At 47.8% G+C, this 21,213-nt stretch overlaps 1 protein-coding gene across 2 annotated transcripts in view; it reads left to right on the forward strand.

Moving 5' to 3' along the window:
- Positions 1 to 21,213, forward strand: part of vps13b (vacuolar protein sorting 13 homolog B) — a 186,619-nt gene that overhangs the window by 132,484 nt on the left and 32,922 nt on the right. For both annotated transcript variants that reach the window (XM_084385522.1, XM_084385521.1), the window contains exons 34-42: positions 6,884 to 7,574; positions 7,954 to 8,091; positions 8,396 to 8,737; positions 12,838 to 13,043; positions 13,559 to 13,763; positions 13,857 to 14,041; positions 18,720 to 18,913; positions 18,988 to 19,169; positions 19,606 to 19,958. In XM_084385522.1, the coding sequence (XP_084241648.1) occupies positions 6,884 to 7,574; positions 7,954 to 8,091; positions 8,396 to 8,737; positions 12,838 to 13,043; positions 13,559 to 13,763; positions 13,857 to 14,041; positions 18,720 to 18,913; positions 18,988 to 19,169; positions 19,606 to 19,958 (2,496 nt within the window). The remainder of the gene's footprint in view (positions 1 to 6,883; positions 7,575 to 7,953; positions 8,092 to 8,395; positions 8,738 to 12,837; positions 13,044 to 13,558; positions 13,764 to 13,856; positions 14,042 to 18,719; positions 18,914 to 18,987; positions 19,170 to 19,605; positions 19,959 to 21,213) is intronic.

A 21,213-nucleotide genomic window follows, 5' to 3' on the forward strand; every position in this document is an offset into this window, starting at 1 on the left:
ACGAGGAAGACGACACACACACCTGAGGAAGACGACACACACACCTGAGGAAGACGACACACACACCTGAGGAAGACGACACACACACCTGAGTAAGACGACACACACACCTGAGGAAGACGACACACCTGAGGAAGAGTACACTCACCTGAGGAAAACGACACACACACCCGAGGAAGACGACACACACACCTGAGGAAGACGACACACACACCTGAGTAAAACAACACTCACCTGAGGAAAATGACACACACACCCGAGGAAGACGACACACACACTTGATCCCTCGCTCTGCTCCTGATGTGGATCACAGGCGAGTCCAGTTCTGTTCTGATCCGGCAGTGGTGTTTACTCGTGTAATGGAGAAACTCTCCTGATTCCGCGTGGGTTCAATCGAGGTCGTGGAGCTGCTGAAGCTCAGGCTGGTGTTCTCCAGGGGTCAGACGTTACGCGGCTCTGACCTCTGACCCCTCTCGCTTACACGCGCCGGGAAGGTCACGTGTGTTTTCTTTCTCTCGCCTGCGTTTGGCTGCTAAACATCTGTGGAGTCGGAGTTTCTCTGCGGCTAATCTCAAATATTTGTGCGCTCTCAGGGTTGGTGTTTTTAGCCTTCCAGTCTGTGTTATGAAACCCGATCATTCTCTTTTCTCCCGGTGCTCACTGACCCCTCGTACCAGAATCAACTGATAATTGACAGCCAGTCAAAACAGTTCACCTGAATCCATCGGCGTGGCACATTCTCTGATACACCTCAGAAACCGGATCTGTTTGAGATCAGTAGCAGCTGAGGCGTTCGCTCATAACGCTTTGGCAAAATTGGCGTGAAACCCCAGATAAAATCATCAGGCGCAGAATTACATCGAAGAGAAACAAATCCGTCTGAGAGTCGGGCCATCTGACCTGCGGCTCTGGTTTCAGCTCAGGTGCCCGAGGGCAAACGGGGAACGCATGTTAACTCAGGCCGGGTCGAGGAGAGAAAACACGGCTTCCACCTGTATAAGCAGAACCACAGGTTTAGAATAACAGGTGAGAGGAGCGAGTTCAGCTGCGCACGGATCTCCACCGGTCAGACGATGAGTTCAGGAACGGCCTACTTGTTTGATTATTAAATACGTTGGCTAATTTGATTATGCTTTCAGCTACCAATAAGACTTCTATACTTTGTGTATTTATACATCTTTATTTTATTTTATATTTTTTTATATTTATATTTATATTTTTATACATATATATATATATTTTAATATGTAGTTTTTTTATTTTTATTCTGTTTATTATATATATATATATATATATATATATATATATTATTATTTTTTGTATTAATAGTTTTTCCCCAATTAAAAAAAAATACTGTTTTATTTTATTTTATATTTAAAAAATTCAATCATCTTTATTTTATTTTAATGCAAAGCTCATGGCATCTATTCCCAGTGAATGCATCTAGTTAGTTTAGTTTTCATTAACATTCACTCTATCTTTGTTAGTTTTAAGTTTAGCTGTCGTTTTAGGTGTTTAAGTCATGAAAATGTATTTTAGTTTTTTTTCTTTCCTTTTTTGATTTCATCCATCAGAAATGTTTGCATGCACAGAAGAGGCTCAGAAAAGCCTGATGGTCGTTGTGTCGTCGTTCTGGCGGCCGCTGGTGCTGATGGGAATGTTTCACTGGTAACGCAGTGTTTTGTTGTGTGGTTTTCGAGCGAGCTGCAGATGAAATGAGTTGAGCTGGTCCCTCGTCCGGTCGGTCTCGCTGTAAACAGTGTCTGCCAGCGGCTCTACGCCTCAGTGGACGGGGAATAACTCTAGCGCTGGACTGCGGTCTCAGAGAGACACCTGGAGCCCGTCTCCTCTTCACCTCTCTGTCACCCTGAGCTCCTCACAGGGCTGTTTGTCCTCGCCGTAACCAAAGCAAGCGTCACTGGGGCCGAGAGGGACATCATGACCTCACGAGACGCATGTGTGTGTGTTTGAGGCCGGAGAGGGACGTCATGACCTCACGAGACGCATGTGTGTGTGTTTGAGGACGGAGAGGGACGTCATGACCTCACGAGACGCATGTGTGTGTGTTTGAGGACGGAGAGGGACGTCATAACCTCACGAGACGCGTGTGTTTGAGGCCCGAGAGAGACGTCGTGACCTCACGAGACGTGTGTGTGTGTGTGTGTTTGAGGACGGAGAGGGACGTCATGACCTCAAGAGACTCGTGTGTGTGTTTGAGGACGGAGAGGGACGTCATGACCTCACAAGACGCATGTGTGTGTTTGAGGACGGAGAGGGACGTCATGACCTCAAGAGACTCGTGTGTGTGTGTTTGAGGACGGAGAGGGACGTCATGACCTCACGAGACGCATGTGTGTGTGTTTGAGGCCGGAGAGGGACGTCATGACCTCACGAGACGCATGTGTGTGTGTTTGAGGACGGAGAGGGACGTCATAACCTCACGAGACGCGTGTGTTTGAGGCCCGAGAGGGACGTCGTGACCTCACGAGACGTGTGTGTGTGTGTGTTTGAGGACGGAGAGGGACGTCATGACCTCAAGAGACTCGTGTGTGTGTTTGAGGACGGAGAGGGACGTCATGACCTCACAAGACGCATGTGTGTGTTTGAGGACGGAGAGGGACGTCATGACCTCAAGAGACTCGTGTGTGTGTGTTTGAGGACGGAGAGGGACGTCATGACCTCACGAGACGCATGTGTGTGTTTGAGGCCGGAGAGGGACGTCATGACCTCACGAGACGCATGCGTGTGTTTGAGGCCGGAGAGGGACGTCACGAGACGTGTGTGTGTTTGAAGCCGGAGAGGGACGTCATGACCTCACGAGAAGTGTGTGTGTTTGAGGATGGAGAGGGACGTCATGACCTCATAAGACGCATGTGTGTGTGTGTTTGAGGCCGGAGAGGCCCCCTGTGTTTGAGGACGGAGAGGGACATCATGACCTCACGAGACGCATGTGTGTGTGTTTGAGGACGGAGAGGCCCCCTGTGTTTGAGGACGGAGAGGGACGTCATGACCTCACGAGATGCATGTGTGTGTGTTTGAGGATGGAGAGGGACGTCATGACCTCACGAGATGCTTGTGTGTGTGTTTGAGGACGGAGAGGGACGTCATGACCTCACGAGATGCATGTGTGTGTGTTTGAGGATGGAGAGGGACATCATGACCTCACGAGACGCATGTGTGTGTGTTTGAGGACGGAGAGGGACGTCATGACCTCAAGAGACTCGTGTGTGTGTTTGAGGATGGAGAGAGACGTCATGACCTCACGAGACGCATGTGTGTGTGTTTGAGGACGGAGAGGGACGTCATGACCTCACGAGACGTGTGTGTGTGTGTGTGTGTTTGAGGCTGGAGAGGGACGTCATGACCTCATAAGACGCATGTGTGTGTGTTTGAGGACGGAGAGGGACGTCATGACCTCACGAGACGCATGTGTGTGTGTTTGAGGACGGAGAGGGACGTCATGACCTCACGAGACGTGTGTGTGTGTGTGTGTGTGTGTGTTTGAGGCTGGAGAGGGACGTCATGACCTCATAAGACGCATGTGTGTGTGTTTGAGGACGGAGAGGCCCCCTGTGTTTGAGGACGGAGAGGGACGTCATGACCTCACGAGATGCATGTGTGTGTGTTTGAGGATGGAGAGGGACGTCATGACCTCATAAGACGCATGTGTGTGTGTTTGAGGACGGAGAGGCCCCCTGTGTTTGAGGACGGAGAGGGACGTCATGACCTCACGAGATGCATGTGTGTGTGTTTGAGGATGGAGAGGGACATCATGACCTCACGAGACGCATGTGTGTGTGTTTGAGGACGGAGAGGGACGTCATGACCTCAAGAGACTCGTGTGTGTGTTTGAGGATGGAGAGAGACGTCATGACCTCACGAGACGCATGTGTGTGTGTTTGAGGACGGAGAGGGACGTCATGACCTCACGAGACGTGTGTGTGTGTGTGTGTGTGTGTGTGTTTGAGGATGGAGAGGGACGTCATGACCTCACGAGATGTGTGTGTGTTTGAGGCCGGAGAAGGATGTCATGACCTCACGAGACGTGTGTGTTTGAGGCTGGAGAGGGACGTCATGACCTCACGAGACGTGTGTGTGTTTGAGGCCGGAGAGGGACGTCATGACCTCACGAGACGCATGTGTGTGTTTGAGGCCGGAGAGGGACGTCATGACCTCACGAGACGTGTGTGTGTTTGAGGCCGGAGAGGGACGTCATGACCTCACGAGACGTGTGTGTTTGAGGCTGGAGAGGGACGTCATGACCTCACGAGACGCGTGTGTTTGAGGCCGGAGAGGGACATCATGACCTCACGAGACGTGTGTGTGTTTGAGGCCGGAGAGGGACGTCATGACCTCACGAGACGCATGTGTGTGTGTTTGAGGCCGGAGAGGGACGTCATGACCTCACGAGACGCATGTGTTTGAGGCTGGAGAGGGACATCATGACCTCACGAGACGTGTGTGTGTTTGAGGCCGGAGAGGGACGTCATGACCTCACGAGACGCATGTGTGTGTGTTTGAGGCCGGAGAGGGACGTCATGACCTCACGAGACGCGTGTGTTTGAGGCCGGAGAGGGACATCATGACCTCACGAGACATGTGTGTTTGAGGCTGGAGAGGGACGTCATGACCTCACGAGACGCGTGTGTTTGAGGCCGGAGAGGGACATCATGACCTCACGAGACGTGTGTGTTTGAGGCTGGAGAGGGACATCATGACCTCACGAGACGCGTGTGTTTGAGGCCGGAGAGGGACATCATGACCTCACGAGACATGTGTGTTTGAGGCCGGAGAGGGACATCATGACCTCACGAGACGCGTGTGTTTGAGGCCGGAGAGGGACATCATGACCTCACGAGACATGTGTGTTTGAGGCCGGAGAGGGACATCATGACCTCACGAGACGTGTGTGTTTGAGGCCGGAGAGGGACATCATGACCTCACGAGACGCATGTGTGTGTGTTTGAGGCCGGAGAGGGACGTCATGACCTCACGAGACGCGTGTGTTTGAGGCCGGAGAGGGACATCATGACCTCACGAGACACGTGTGTTTGAGGGACGTCACGACCTCATGGAGGTGTGTGTGTGTTTGAGGCCCAGCTCACCGAGGTCACATGGCTGTTGGTGAAGTGCTTGTAAACTGAGCGTAGAGTTGATGATGGCTATCGTGACCTCAGGATGGTCAAGTTTCTGGAATCTTACTTTTCGCTCCTCCTAAAGGAGTGAATAAGTAATTTACTCTTTCTTCTGCAGAACACAAAAGCAGATTTTCAGCAGAATGTTCACACTGCTCTTTTCCACGCTGTAAAGGTCCGGTGTAACACTGATAACAAATCCAAGTTTATGTCACTCAGTTCTCAAATCTAAAAATATCATCTTCTGTGATCCACAGGTTTGGAATGACATGAGGGCGAGTAAATGATGAGATAATGTCCTTTAATATGGTGTATGAATGTCTTTCAGTGATTGAAATGAGTTTTCAAAAGCCTTCGACACTGGAATGATTGTGAGTTTGACGTGCGTTTGCATGATGTTGAGCTGATTTGTTCTGTCCGTAGTCTGTCACCTGCTGCTGCCCCCTGACCTCTGACCCCTGGAGTGCACCGTGTGGAAGGCTTGTTCATTCTCAGCTCATTGAACATGAATGCTGGGTAAATGATGCCGGATTCCCAGTGTTTTTGCCAGCAGAACCGGCACCAGTGACTCATCGGTCTCGGATCCGACAGAATTGAGCGTTTTTTCTTTACTGGCGTGTTTTTCAGGGTCCCTGATGTGTGTGTGCTCCTGCAGTCCTGATGTGTGTGTGCTCCTCAGTGAGTTATGCTGCAGAACTGACCCGCTGAGATCCGCCTGTGTCGGTCCTGTGGTTGAGCTGTCGCTGTGAGCTCGGCGCTCTGGGCTTTGATGCGAGTCTCTGAGCAAATGCGACTGCGTTCCTCCCTGAACACTGAAGCCGCGGCGCTTTAAACGTTCACTTTAAACGCTTTTGTTTTCTTCAAAGGGAGTCTCAGATTTGAGGAGAACATTCTCTGGCGCTAAGCTCTGAACACATGAGCGTCAGTGTAGCTTCTGAACTGAATCTGACCCTGTGTGTGTGTGTGTGTGTGTGTGTGTGTGTGTGTGTGTGTGTGAACATGTCACATTTACATGCCATACATCTAGCGAATCCCACCACTGCAGTGCCTCAGATATTTTGAGCTTGTTTGTTATTTTTTAATTGTTGCTTTGTTTGCTTATGATTACTGTGGCCAGTTGCATAAACTACTTAGACTTGTCTTACAAGTTAGAGGTCATTCACACAGAAAACGCTTTTGCAGTTAAAAACAACAGACACAGGTCAGTGAAACAAAAAAGAGCAAACAATATACTTTTTTAAAAGTTTTTTAAAACTTGAATGCTGTGTTTCTAGAATGGCGTGTCATGAACGAGAAACAAGACTTCAAACACGTTCTAGTGCATGTTTACATAGAAAAACATGTTCTGTGTGAACATCTACAGTTTTTCTTTAGAGCTGGTTATTATAATTTTTTATGTCAGTAAAACTAAGACTGCTAGTTGGTCTGACTAGTTCTCAAATTCATCATGAAATGGAAGTTGTGCTGGTCTTTTCTTCTCTATTGTGCCGTATATCCGAGTGAAACGCTTCTAGAACAAGAACAAATGTAGGAGAAGAGAAGAGATGCTGCAAGAGGAAGTTATTCTGATTCAAGATTAACAGGAACATGAATTTAACACAATAATGATAAATAATCATTTAGAATAAATACAGCAATATTCTATTAAAAAACATTGATTTCATGGTTACTTTAAGTCACATTCTGTGCTTATGCAGATGAATAAGTTCAGATTGTGATATCACCTGTGTGTGTGTGTGTGTATTCAGGTGTGTGGCCGTCCTCCGCAGGCCGCCGCGTTCTCGGGCTCGGTGGAGAGTGTGTGTGGCAGCAGCGCCCCCTGTGGGCAGGACAGTGGCTTCGGTAGCGACAGCGCTCGCCTGCGGATGGTTCAGATGGAGCGTCAGAGCGGCGCGGGTCAGTACCGGCTCGCCCGGCCCTCACAGCAGCCCAGCATCACCAAGAACCTCCGCTTCGTCCCGTTCGACGTGTTCCTCACCGCCGGCCGCATCTCTCTGATGACGTACGCGACGCTGCCCGCGGCTAACCCTCCCGCAGCTAATCCTCCCGCTGCTAACACTCCCGCTGCTAACACTTCCACGGCTAATGCTCCCGCGGCTTACGTGCCGGAGGACGAGACGACCCGCGACTGCAGCCTGTCCTCGCTGACGGCCGACGACCTGCTGAACGCTAACGGTAACGCTAGCGCTGCCGGCGGATGGCCGGGGCTCCTGGGCGTTCCAGCTCCGGGCCGCTCGTCTGCGCGTCAGGCTCTGGGAGTAACAGTGGTGAGGCAGCCGGGCCGGAGAGGAGCCCGAGACTCACGCCTGCAGCCGCTGCTGTTCCTGCAGCTCAACCAGCCCTCCGTCCTGCTGCACACACACACTCACACACAGCGACTGGAGCTCTCGCTGTTCGATCTCGCGCTCAAGGGGGCCGCCAACGACTACAGGAGTCTCGGTGAGTGAGACACACACACCCTCACTCACACACACTCAGACACACACACTCACACACACACCCCCCCTCACTCACACACACACACACACACACTCACTCTCACACACACACACACACACCCTCACACACACACCCTCACTCACACACACACACACACACACACCCTCACTCACTCTCACACACACACACACACACACACACACACTCACATACTCACACACCCTCACTCACACACATACACACACACACACACACACTCCATCTCTCTCTCTCTTTCTCTCTCTCTCTCTCTCTCTCTTTCTCCCTCTCTCTCCATCTCTCTCTCTCTCTCATACAAACACACACACACTCCATCTCTCTTTCTCTCTCTCTCTCTCAGACGCAGGGAAGTCTCTCCCCGAGGCCTTGGACTACAGTGTGTTCTGGCTGCAGACGGTGGCAGGAGAAGCCGACGGTCGCACAGGAATCCCTCCTCCACTCCTGTCTGTGGTCGTCAGAGACTTCCTGAGCGGACCAGGTGAGTTCAGATGGGAGAGTGTGTGTGTGTGTGTGTGTGTGTGTCTGAGCGGACCAGGTGAGTTCAGATGGGAGAGTGTGTGTGTGTGTGTGTGTGTGTGTGTGTGTCTGAGCGGACCAGGTGAGTTCAGACGGCAGAGTGTGTGTGTGTGTATGTGTGTGTGTGTGTGTGTCTGTCTGAGCGGACCAGGTGAGTTCAGACGGCAGAGTGTGTGTGTGTGTCTGTCTGAGCGGACCAGGTGAGTTCAGACGGCAGAGTGTGTGTGTTTGTGTGTTCTTGATCCTCACACACGTCTCTCTCTCAGAGTTAAAGGTGGAGGTCAGTCGGCCGCTGAGGGTCAGTCCCACACTGGCTAAAATCGAGCAGGCCAAAGTCTTCTGGAAGAAACTCTTTCCTGAGAGTGATGGCGAATCACAGCCCAGAACACCGCCAGGCTCCGCCCACTCCTGCAGTGATGCCCCGCCCACAGCTGATCTGCTGTTGCGCTCCCTGCAGACGCCGGTTCCCTTCCAGAAGATGGCGCTGCGCACGGTGCAGATGGTGGTGTGTGTGGAGATGGAGTCGCATGCGGCGCGGCCCAGTCTGAGTGTGTGTGTGTCGGCCATGACAGGCGCGCTGGCGCTGAAGAACGCCGGCAAACCCACAGGTCAGTCGCAGTTACTGTTCTTGATTACGCCTTTAATCCAGCGCAGGCTCCAGGCCTGTTACCCACAGTGCACTACGGCTGATCATCAGAGCGTTTGCTTTAGTTACGCTGACCGGAAATCCAGTTAATCTCTCTGAGCCTATAACAGGGCTGAGCGGAGGAGGCAGTTCCCATCATGTGCACTGGTGTGTGTGTGCGTGTGTGTGTGTGTGCGCAGCAGATCGGGTGTCGGAAGAATCTCCCATGATGCAGTTGCTTACTGTGATCTTCTGATTAAGGGCACTCCAAAAATAATATTCTTACTTAGTATTTTGTCTTGTTTTCCAATACAAATATCTTAACATTCTTAAATCAAGATTTTAAAAAAGGTCAATAGTCAGAAAAATAAACGGAAAGGGAAAACAAGATAATTTTTCAGGCCGCATTGGCAGATATTAGTTCTTGTTTTAAGCACAAACCGCATGGAATCATTCACATATTCGCTGCACTTACACACTCATCTTCAACACTCAGTGGTCCTGACTCTCTGTGGTCATTGAAAATCCCAGGATGTCCTTTGGAAAAAGAGTAGGGGTTTAATCCCGGCATCCCAGTGGCCTCCGTCCATCATGGCCTCCTAATCATCCCTTTATATACACTGATTGGCTTCATCACTTGGTCTCCTCTCCACCAGTAAGCTGGTGTGTGTGTGTGTGTGTGTGTGTGTGTGTGTGTGTGTGTGTGTGTGTGTGTGTGTGTGTGTGTGTGTGTGTAATGTAAAGCGCTTTGAGTCGTCAAGTCAAGTCAAGTATATTTGTATAGCGCTTTTCACAATACAGATTGTATCAAAGCAGCTTCACAGTATTAAATTAAAATAATACAACAAGGTTTGTTTCTAGTGGAATTTATTGATTGATAATCAAATTAAATATCCCCAGAATATCCCCAACTGAGCAAGCCAAAGGCAACAGTGGCAAGGAACCGAAAAACTCCATCAGGTGACCCAATGGAGAAAAAAAACCCTTGGGAGAACCCAGGCTCAGTCGGGGGCCAGTTCTCCTCTGGCGTTTATTAACTAGAGGCCGGATTGTAGTTTGAACTGTAAGATTAAAAATATTATATGAATGCCTGGCTGAAGAGATGCGACTTTAATCTAGTTTTAAACTGGGAGAGCGAGTCTGAGCAACGAACACTATCAGGAAGGCTATTCCAGAGTCTTGGGGCTAAATGTGAAAATGCTCTCCCTCCTTTGGTGGATCTGGATATCCTAGGTATGACCAAAAGCCTCGAATTTAGTGATCTTAAAGAGCGCGATGGATTATAGGGCGATAGAAGATCCGTTAAATAGACTGGAGCTAAGCCGTTTAGGGCTTTATAAGTCAGTAGCAATACCTTGTAATTAATACGGAATTTTATAGGTAACCAATGCAGTGATGATAAAATCGGTGTTATATGATCATATTTTCTTGATCTAGTAAGAACTCTAGCGGCGGCATTCTGGACTAACTGTAGCTTGTTTATTGAGGATGCAGGACAACCAGCTAATAAAGCATTACAGTAATCTAGTCTCCAGGTCATGAATGCATGAACTAACTTTTCTGCATCAGAAACTGATAGTACCTTTGAGTACCTAGAAAAGCGCTATATAAATGTAACGAATTAATGAATTACTGATAGAGGCCTAAGATGACTTCAAATAAGAAAAACAAGCACAGCAAATAAGCTTTCTTATTTTAAACATTTCTTATTAAAATTCACTTTTGTCTTTGAAGAACCAGGTTCTAGGAAAATCGGGATATACTGTATGAGGACACCTTGTTTTAAAAGTGCATATTCACTTTTATTATGAATATACATTTGACTAATTATGCCACGCTCTAAAATATTTAATCAGGTAGAAATTTGAGTAAAAATATTTCTGATCCAGTAAATCTGGAATGTCTGGAAAAGTCACATGAATGAGTTCTCAGTTATTTTCATGTGTGTGTGTGTTTGATCACATCAGCACTGGTACTAGTGAACAGCAGTGGAAGTGTGTGTGTGTGTGTGTGTGTGTATAGTCTCTCTCTGTGTGCTCCGTCCATCTGCTCAACAGATGCTTTCATAGAGTTTCTCCAGATAAAGATATTGTTGAGAATTTTAATTAAAACCTCAACAATTTGCACTTGTTTACTGGATTGGACATAACTGCAGCATGAGACATGCGACGGCCTCGAGCCACACGGACTCTCTCTCTCCGCCCGGAGTTTGATGTGCTTTTATTAAACACAGTCGACACAGAGTTTGGCCAAACACTGGTAAACAGCAGACGAGGATGTGAGCGTTTGTATTGGTGTGGAAATAACAGAGTGCTGTGAGTTTCTGGAGTCCGGCGTGCGTGTGTGTGTGTGTGTGTGTGTGTGTGTGTGTGTGTGTGTTTGTGCATACTTAACCTTATTTTGGGGACAAATTTGTGTACAGAAGTGAGCTAAACCTGACAAAAACTACTCTTTTGAGGATGTTCTCATTTGTAAAAATGTCATAAAAATAAAGTAAATACACTTTACTTAAGTAAACATGTATGGGTGTGTGTGTGGGTGTGTGTGGGGGGCGAGAGAGTGTGAGTGTGTGTGGGCAAGTGTGTGTGGGGGCGAGAGAGTGTGAGTGTGTGTGGGCAAGTGTGTGTAAGAGAGTGTGAGTAAGTGAGTGTACAAGTGTGTATGAAAGTGTGTAAGTGTGTGCATGTGAGTGTGTGACTGTTAAAGTGCGTGTGTGACTGTTAAAGTGCGTGTGTTTGCAAAGTGCGTGCAGGAGTGCGTACAAGTGTGTGTGCAAATGTGTGTGATTTGCAAGTGCGTTAGAGTGTGCAAGTGTTTGAGTGTGTGTGTGAGTGAGTGTGTGTGTGTGAGTGTGTGTATCTGTGTGTGAGTGTGTGTTAGTACGAGTGCGTGTTAGTGTGTGTGTGACTGTGCGAGTGCGTATACAAGTGTGTGTGCGAGTGCGTGTGCAAGTGTGTGTGTTCACTGTTATTTATGACGTGTCATGCTGCTGCCAGACAGAAACCACACACTCCTAAATCTCTCCTGTCGATCATTGAGCCAGAGATGAGCCACAGAGTGTGTGCCAGATGGAGACGTGTGTGTGTGTGTGTGTGTGTGGACGATCCATCAGAGGAAGCGAATCTTGTGTGTCCGCAACACACTCAGACACCTGGTCACGAACAGCAGATATACACACACGTGAAGGGCAGCAGTCGTGCTCTGGCACATGTGCTGCTTTAAGTTTTCTTCAGAGTTCAGAGTCATCGAACACTAACAAACACAGATGTAGGGCCCTATCTCACACCCGACGCAATGCAGCGCCAAGCGCGACGCAAGTGTTTTTTGCTAGATTCAGTCCGACGCAGTTTTCATTTTCACGTCCAGCGCCACGTTGTTTAAATAGCAAATGCATTTGTGCCGCTGCTGGTCTGAGAACGAGTGTGTTCTGGCGCATTGATGGACCGTTGCTATTTTGAGGAACAGAAATAGACTGAGCCGTTGACCAACTGAACCCTGGTCTAAAGTCAATGGCGCAATATTTTTTTTGTTATTTAATGAGCGCCTTAGTAATGTGCGCCTATAGACGGGTCCACAACGCTTGTTAAACACACACTCTGCTTATTAAACACACAGGACGCACAGCAGCACACAAACAGGCCAAATATTTAAAATAAAAGGATTACAATGTAAAAGATTATTATTGTGTACGTAAAAATATGGTGAATCCGGCTTGTCCCGTAGATCGCACTTTTACCTCACTCACACACACACAGTTCCGTTTGCGCTCTGGAGACGCGTTCGGTCTTTCCACTATCAAACTCTGTCATGTAAATAGCGAATCCACCATGGGGCGAGTGCAACTGGCATTTAAAGGGAGTGGGAGATGAGACTCTAAATGGTTTAATGCACGTAAATCTCAAAACACACCCATTACTCATTAAGAGAATAGGGACAACCCTTTTAGACCATGCGCCGGGAGCGCCGACCATTAGCAAACACAGAGAGTCATCGGACACGTGCGAACACAGATTTAGAGTCATCGAACACGAGCGAACACAGATCTGTGAGTGTGATCCCTGTCTGTCATTGTTCTCTCTCCAGACGGGTTTAAGGAGGTCAGTCTGTCGGTTCAGTGTGAGGACGTGTTGGTCCGAACGGGTCTGAAGGACCGAAGCTCTGTGTTTGTGGGACCGTTTTCCTGCAGTGGGGATCTGGAGGCTCATTGGTGCAGACACAGCGGAAGCTCCGCCCCCGACTCACCTGGACCCCCGAGAGTGCTGATTGACATGAAGGGAGGACTGCTGCAGGTAACAGGACACATGCTTCTGTTTGCATGTCTTCTCACTCTCCACACGTGTGTGTCCTGCATGCCGTTCTATTGAACACAACATGTGCTCATCTCCGTAAACTCTGTGAGTGTGGCCGCTGAACATGCAGAAATCCCCTAATGTTCCTGTTCACTGTTAGTCAGAGACACACAGAATCATTCTGAGTCAGAGATTCCAGCGGATTCAAGCCAAGCACTCACACTCTCACACACACACACACACACCTACGTAGCTATCTAACTGGAGACATTGCATAGACATGTATTGTTTTTATATACAGCTAGTTATAAATTCTGTTACCTAAACCTAACCCACACACTAACCCTCACAGAAAACGTTCTGTATTTTTACTATGTCTCTCTGTCATCTGTCTGTCTGTCTGTCATCTGTCTGTCTGTCATCTGTCTGTCTGTTATCTGTCTGTCTGTCTGTCTGTCATCTGTCTGTCATCTGTCTATCTGTCTGTCTGTCATCTGTCTGTCTGTCTGTCACAGGTGTTTTGGGGGCAGCAGCAGTTTAACTGTTTGTCTGAGATCCAAGAGGAGCTGCAGAACTACTGGAGTCAGATTAGCAGAACGGAGGCAGAGTCTAGCGATAAGCCCGTCCTCTCTACTCCCCCGCCCACCCCTCGCCTTGCCCAATCAGAACACTCGTCTGATGACCTGCGCACAGGCCTCTTCCAGTACATCCAGGACTCAGGTATCACACACACACACACACACACACACACGTGTTACAGCTTCATAAACTTTCATAAGTGTGTGTGATGACATCTGTCTGCCTGTCTCTCAGCGTGCCAGAAGCTGCCGTCGCCTCATGAGGTGGTGTTCTGGAGGGAGACGGAGGAGTCTTCAGGCGTGATGCTGTGGCGATATCCTGAACCACGCGTGATCACGTTTCTCAGAATCACACCTGTTCCCTTCAACACCACCGATGACCCGGACATCAGCACGGCCGATCTCGGAGACGTACTGCAGGTGAGCGCTGCATTAGTGCTGCATTAGTGCTGCATTAGTGCTGCAGATGAACACTGCATTAGTGCTGCAGCTGAACACTGCATTAGTGCTGCATTAGTGCTGCAGATGAACACTGCATTAGTGCTGCATTAGTGCTGCAGATGAACACTGCATTAGTGCTGCAGCTGAACACTGCATTAGTGCTGCATTAGTGCTGCAGATGAACACTGCATTAGTGCTGCATTAGTGCTGCAGATGAACACTGCATTAGTGCTGCATTAGTGCTGCAGATGAACACTGCATTAGTGCTGCAGCTGAACACTGCATTAGTGCTGCATTAGTACTGCAGATGAACACTGCATTAGTGCTGCAGATGAACACTGCATTAGTGCTGCAGATGAACACTGCATTAGTGCTGCAGATGAACACTGCATTAGTGCTGCAGATGAACACTGCATTAGTGCTGCATTAGTACTGCAGATGAACACTGCATTAGTGCTGCATTAGTACTGCAGATGAACACTGCATCAGTGCTGCAGATGAACACTGCATTAGTGCTGCATTAGTACTGCAGATGAACACTGCATTAGTGCTGCAGATGAACACTGCATTAGTGCTGCATTAGTGCTGCAGATGAACACTGCATTAGTGCTGCATTAGTGCTGCAGATGAACACTGCATTAGTGCTGCAGATGAACACTGCATTAGTGCTGCAGATGAACACTGCATTAGTGCTGCAGCTGAACACTGCATTAGTGCTGCATTAGTACTGCAGATGAACACTGCATTAGTGCTGCATTAGTACTACAGATGAACACTGCATTAGTGCTGCAGATGAACACTGCATTAGTGCTGCAGATGAACACTGCATTAGTGCTGCAGATGAACACTGCATTAGTGCTGCAGATGAACACTGCATTAGTGCTGCATTAGTACTGCAGATGAACACTGCATTAGTGCTGCATTAGTACTGCAGATGAACACTGCATCAGTGCTGCAGATGAACACTGCATTAGTGCTGCATTAGTACTGCAGGTGAACACTGCATTAGTGCTGCATTAGTGCTGCAGATGAACACTGCATTAGTGCTGCATTAGTGCTGCAGCTGAACACTGCATTAGTGCTGCATTAGTGCTGCAGATGAACACTGCATTAGTGCTGCATTAGTGCTGCAGATGAACACTGCATTAGTGCTGCATTAGTGCTGCAGATGAACACTGCATTAGTGCTGCATTAGTACTGCAGATGAACACTGCATTAGTGCTGCATTAGTGCTGCAGATGAACACTGCATCAGTGCTGCAGATGAACACTGCATTAGTGCTGCATTAGTACTGCAGGTGAACACTGCATTAGTGCTGCACTAGTGCTGCAGATGAACACTGCATTAGTGCTGCATTAGTACTGCAGATGAACACTGCATTAGTGCTGCAGATGAACACTGCATTAGTGCTGCATTAGTACTGCAGATGAACACTGCATTAGTGCTGCATTAGTGCTGCAGATGAACACTGCATCAGTGCTGCAGATGAACACTGCATTAGTGCTGCATTAGTACTGCAGGTGAACACTGCATTAGTGCTGCACTAGTGCTGCAGATGAACACTGCATTAGTGCTGCATTAGTACTGCAGATGAACACTGCATTAGTGCTGCAGATGAACACTGCATTAGTGCTGCATTAGTGCTGCAGATGAACACTGCATCAGTGCTGCAGATGAACACTGCATCAGTGCTGCAGATGAACACTGCATTAGTGCTGCATTAGTACTGCAGATGAACACTGCATCAGTGCTGCAGATGAACACTGCATTAGTGCTGCATTAGTACTGCAGATGAACACTGCATTAGTGCTGCAGATGAACACTGCATTAGTGCTGCATTAGTGCTGCAGATGAACACTGCATTAGTGCTGCATTAGTACTGCAGATGAACACTGCATCAGTGCTGCAGATGAACACTGCATTAGTGCTGCATTAGTACTGCAGAGGAACACTGCATCAGTGCTGCAGATGAACACTGCATTAGTGCTGCATTAGTACTGCAGGTGAACACTGCATTAGTGCTGCATTAGTGCTGCAGATGAACACTGCATTAGTGCTGCATTAGTACTGCAGATGAACACTGCATTAGTGCTGCAGATGAACACTGCATTAGTGCTGCATTAGTGCTGCAGATGAACACTGCATTAGTGCTGCATTAGTACTGCAGATGAACACTGCATTAGTGCTGCATTAGTACTGCAGATGAACACTGCATTAGTGCTGCAGGTGAACACTGCATTAGTGCTGCAGATGAACACTGCATTAGTGCTGCAGATGAACACTGCATTAGTGCTGCATTAGTGCTGCAGGTGAACACTGCATTAGTGCTGCAGATGAACACTGCATTAGTGCTGCATTAGTGCTGCAGATGAACACTGCATTAGTGCTGCAGGTGAACACTGCATTAGTGCTGCATTAGTGCTGCAGGTGAACACTGCATTAGTGCTGCATTAGTGCTGCAGGTGAACACTGCATTAGTGCTGCATTAGTGCTGCAGGTGAACACTGCATTAGTGCTGCATTAGTGCTGCAGGTGAACACTGCATTAGTGCTGCATTAGTACTGCAGGTGAACACTGCATTAGTGCTGCATTAGTACTGCAGGTGAACACTGCATTAGTGCTGCAGATGAACACTGCATTAGTGCTGCAGATGAACACTGCATTAGTGCTGCATTAGTGCTGCAGATGAACACTGCATTAGTGCTGCAGGTGAACACTGCATTAGTGCTGCAGATGAACACTGCATTAGTGCTGCAGATGAACACTGCATTAGTGCTGCATTAGTGCTGCAGATGAACACTGCATTAGTGCTGCAGGTGAACACTGCATTAGTGCTGCAGGTGAACACTGCATTAGTGCTGCAGATGAACACTGCATTAGTGCTGCATTAGTGCTGCAGATGAACACTGCATTAGTGCTGCAGGTGAACACTGCATTAGTGCTGCAGATGAACACTGCATTAGTGCTGCAGATGAACACTGCATTAGTGCTGCATTAGTGCTGCAGATGAACACTGCATTAGTGCTGCAGGTGAACACTGCATTAGTGCTGCAGATGAACACTGCATTAGTGCTGCATTAGTGCTGCAGATGAACACTGCATTAGTGCTGCATTAGTGCTGCAGATGAACACTGCATTAGTGCTGCAGGTGAACACTGCATTAGTGCTGCATTAGTGCTGCAGGTGAACACTGCATTAGTGCTGCATTAGTGCTGCAGGTGAACACTGCATTAGTGCTGCATTAGTGCTGCAGGTGAACACTGCATTAGTGCTGCATTAGTGCTGCAGGTGAACACTGCATTAGTGCTGCATTAGTGCTGCAGGTGAACACTGCATTAGTGCTGCATTAGTACTGCAGGTGAACACTGCATTAGTGCTGCATTAGTACTGCAGGTGAACACTGCATTAGTGCTGCATTAGTGCTGCAGATGAACACTGCATTAGTGCTGCAGGTGAACACTGCATTAGTGCTGCATTAGTGCTGCAGGTGAACACTGCATTAGTGCTGCATTAGTGCTGCAGGTGAACACTGCATTAGTGCTGCATTAGTGCTGCAGGTGAACACTGCATTAGTGCTGCAGATGAACACTGCATTAGTGCTGCATTAGTGCTGCAGATGAACACTGCATTAGTGCTGCATTAGTACTGCAGATGAACACTGCATTAGTGCTGCATTAGTGCTGCAGATGAACACTGCATTAGTGCTGCATTAGTGCTGCAGATGAACACTGCATTAGTGCTGCATTAGTACTGCAGATGAACACTGCATTAGTGCTGCATTAGTGCTGCAGATGAACACTGCATTAGTGCTGCATTAGTGCTGCAGATGAACACTGCATTAGTGCTGCATTAGTGCTGCAGATGAACACTGCATTAGTGCTGCATTAGTGCTGCAGATGAACACTGCATTAGTGCTGCATTAGTGCTGCAGATGAACACTGCATTAGTGCTGCAGATGAACACTGCATTCGTGCTGCATTAGTACTGCAGATGAACACTGCATTAGTGCTGCATTAGTGCTGCAGATGAACACTGCATTAGTGCTGCATTAGTGCTGCAGATGAACACTGCATTAGTGCTGCATTAGTGCTGCAGATGAACACTGCATTAGTGCTGCATTAGTGCTGCAGATGAACACTGCATTAGTGCTGTCAGGAGTGTGCCACAACACACACACACACACACACACATAAAACCAGCTCATGATTCATATTTAATTATTTTTAGCTCAGAATTAAATTTGTTCCATTTATTGCAGATTCAAAAAGGCTAATTTAATTGATCCTGTGATTTGATTTCTGCCGTTTTACAAGAAACGCTCGTAAAGCAGTGACTGTCGCCATTTTGTTAAGAGGAACAGATTTCACACCAGAGTCAGACAGACAGACTGAGAGACAGACAGTGTGTTGTTTATGTTCTCTTTCACTCTTTTGTCCAGTGTCAGTCATTCATCATGACTCACTGAAAGTCTCTCAGTTTGTGTTTTTGCTCAGTTTTATGCGGACAAACACTGTATTTGTGTTTGAAGAGCGTTTGTGACCTGAAGAGATGAAAACACACCAGGTTCCTCGTGTTCTCTTGCAGCTGCTCATGATAATGATGAATGTTTCATTCGTCTGATGAAGCATCAGTCCTTTTAGATCATGTCTGTGTGTAGGTGCCATGCAGTCTGGAGTACTGGGACGAGCTGCGGCGAGCGTTTGTGCCGTATAGAGAGTTCAGCCTATCAGAGAGCAGCGTGTGTGAGCTGACCCTACCCACTCTGACCCCCAACACACACCAGACTGACCTGGTGACCTCTGACCTCTGGAGGGTGGTGCTCAACAGCACCAGTGATGGTGGAGACGAGAGGTAAGTGTGTTTTATGTGAGTGTGTGTGTTTTAGAGGCGTGTGTAATCGTGTCTGTGTGTATGTGTGTGTGTAGTTCGGACAGTGAGTCTGGGTCCCAGGTGCCCTGTGAGCAGCTGGTGTGTCCCACCGCTCTGGCCGCATGTACGCGAGTCGACTCCTGTTTCGCGCCGTGGTTCGTGCCGTCAGTCGGTGTTTCCTTACGACTGGCCTACCTGGAGCTGCACTTCTGTCACAACCTAGACCAGCTGGGCACAGGTGTGTGTGTGTGTGTGAGTGTGTGAGTGAGTGTGTGTGAGTCAGTGAGTAGGAGACTGTGTGTGTGTGTGTGTGTGTGTGTGTATGCGCGCGTGTGCGTGTGTGTGAGACAGTTTGTGTGTGAGTGAGTGTGTGTGTGTGTGTGTGAGTGTGTGAGTGAGTGAGTGTGTGTGTGTGTGTGTGTGAGTGTGTGAGTGAGTGAGTGTGTGTGTGTGTGTTAGTTCAAATAAGGGTTTTACAAACTCACGAGTTGATGTAAAGCTAATTATTAATTAAATTTTAACAATGTCAAATAATTTAAAAATAACACTTACTAAAAATTAATTAAACCATAAAAAGGTCAAATTAAAATGAATAATTTTAGAATAAAAACAATCAAAATAAGCACTTAAATTGTACTGATTTTATTCTCTTCTCTAATTTGACTCTTTTGCAGTGTCATGCCAGAAGCTCCGCCCCTTCCTCCCGGACAGGAAGTTGCCTCAGGATCAGGAGTTTGCGGTGGTGTGTGTGCGTGAGCCGTGTGTGTTTGTGCGTCAGTGGAGTGACGTGTCTCAGTGCTGTCATGAGCTCAGCTTCTCGTCCACGCTGAGCTGCCGGCTGCTGGAGTACCGAAACCTCACGCTTCTGCCCATCCTTCAGCCCGTCGGCATGCAGGGACACGCCACACACACACACACACGCTCTCAACACACGCTGCACTGTGACGCCACGCTGCAGCCGCTGAGGGCCGCTGTCGGCCAGTACGCCGTACACACACTGGACCGGGCGCTGCAGGCCTGGAGACAGGTGAGAGTGAGACAAGTGAGAGTGAGACAGTTCTGACGAGTTCTGACGCTGTCCATCATGACATGAACAGGAGAGTGGAATAGAGCACAACAGCTGGTTCCTGAAGTAACCTTTTTTCAAGATGTAATATAAATCTCTGGTGTCCCCAGAATGTCTCTGTGAAATTTCAGCTCAAAATACCAGATCATTTATTACAGCTTGTCAAATTTGCCCCTTTTTGGGTGTGAGCAAAAACGCGCCGTTTTAGTGTGTGTCCCTTTAAATGCAAATGAGCTTTAGCTCCGCCTCCGTTCAGAAGAGGGCGGAGTCTTTACACAAGTTTCAGAAACTCCGGCAATAACAAAACAGGCCAATCTCACTCATCCAGAATCCCAGAATAACCAGTAGCGAGTGCAGCCTTACGGAGAGACTCAGGAAGAGTTTCTGAATGTTAGTGGAGACATTTCTGTAGTTGTTGTGGAGTTACATTGATCATCTCATCATCATGTTGAACTTCTCCACAAGTGTCCACAGTTCCTGAGGTGTTTATAAGACAGCGGTGACATGTTCTGGTCAATAGTGTTCAGTGCTCGTCTGTGCTCAACCACAGAACAGTTTCAGGCTTTACTGGATCTTTATCATTGCGTTAGAACTGGTCTCTGTTGTCGCTTGTGGAACCAAATGTCGGCTGGTGTGTGTAAACGTGCAGATTAAGGGCCGGTAATATTATAATAAGATCCTCTTCATACGTCAGAAGGGGGGCGAAATCTGATTGGCTTATTTTTTGACATGCTTGCAGAGAAAGGCTCACCAGAACAAAGTTACTGGGTTTCACTTTTCATGTTTTCTGTGTTGGTAGAAGCACCGGGGACCCGATTATAGCACTTACACACGGGAAAACTCAGATTTTCATGATATGTCCCCTTTAACACTAACCTAAGACAGTCCTATTGTGAACTACGAGGTTGTTAATTGATGGTTTATGCTTGTGTTAGAGCCGTCAGGGCACATTATTTCTACTTATGTTTAAATAATGACATTTAACAGTGCAAGTCCTGGTGAAAAACTACATTACCCATGATTCTGCAAAGAAATCTCCACCGATCAGTGAATCACGGCGAGCAAATTATGCCACATTAGCTCTGCCTGTTCCCATGAAGCACTGCGAACAATGTAATCAAGTCTCAAATATACTGAAATATTTTGCAATAAACATAATATACACTGTTTGGATATACATTGCCAACATATTTAAATCTATAGTTTTATAATAATG

The sequence above is a fragment of the Rutilus rutilus genome, assembly GCF_951802725.1.
Source record: "Rutilus rutilus genome assembly, chromosome: 17".
NCBI lineage: Eukaryota > Metazoa > Chordata > Actinopteri > Cypriniformes > Leuciscidae > Rutilus > Rutilus rutilus.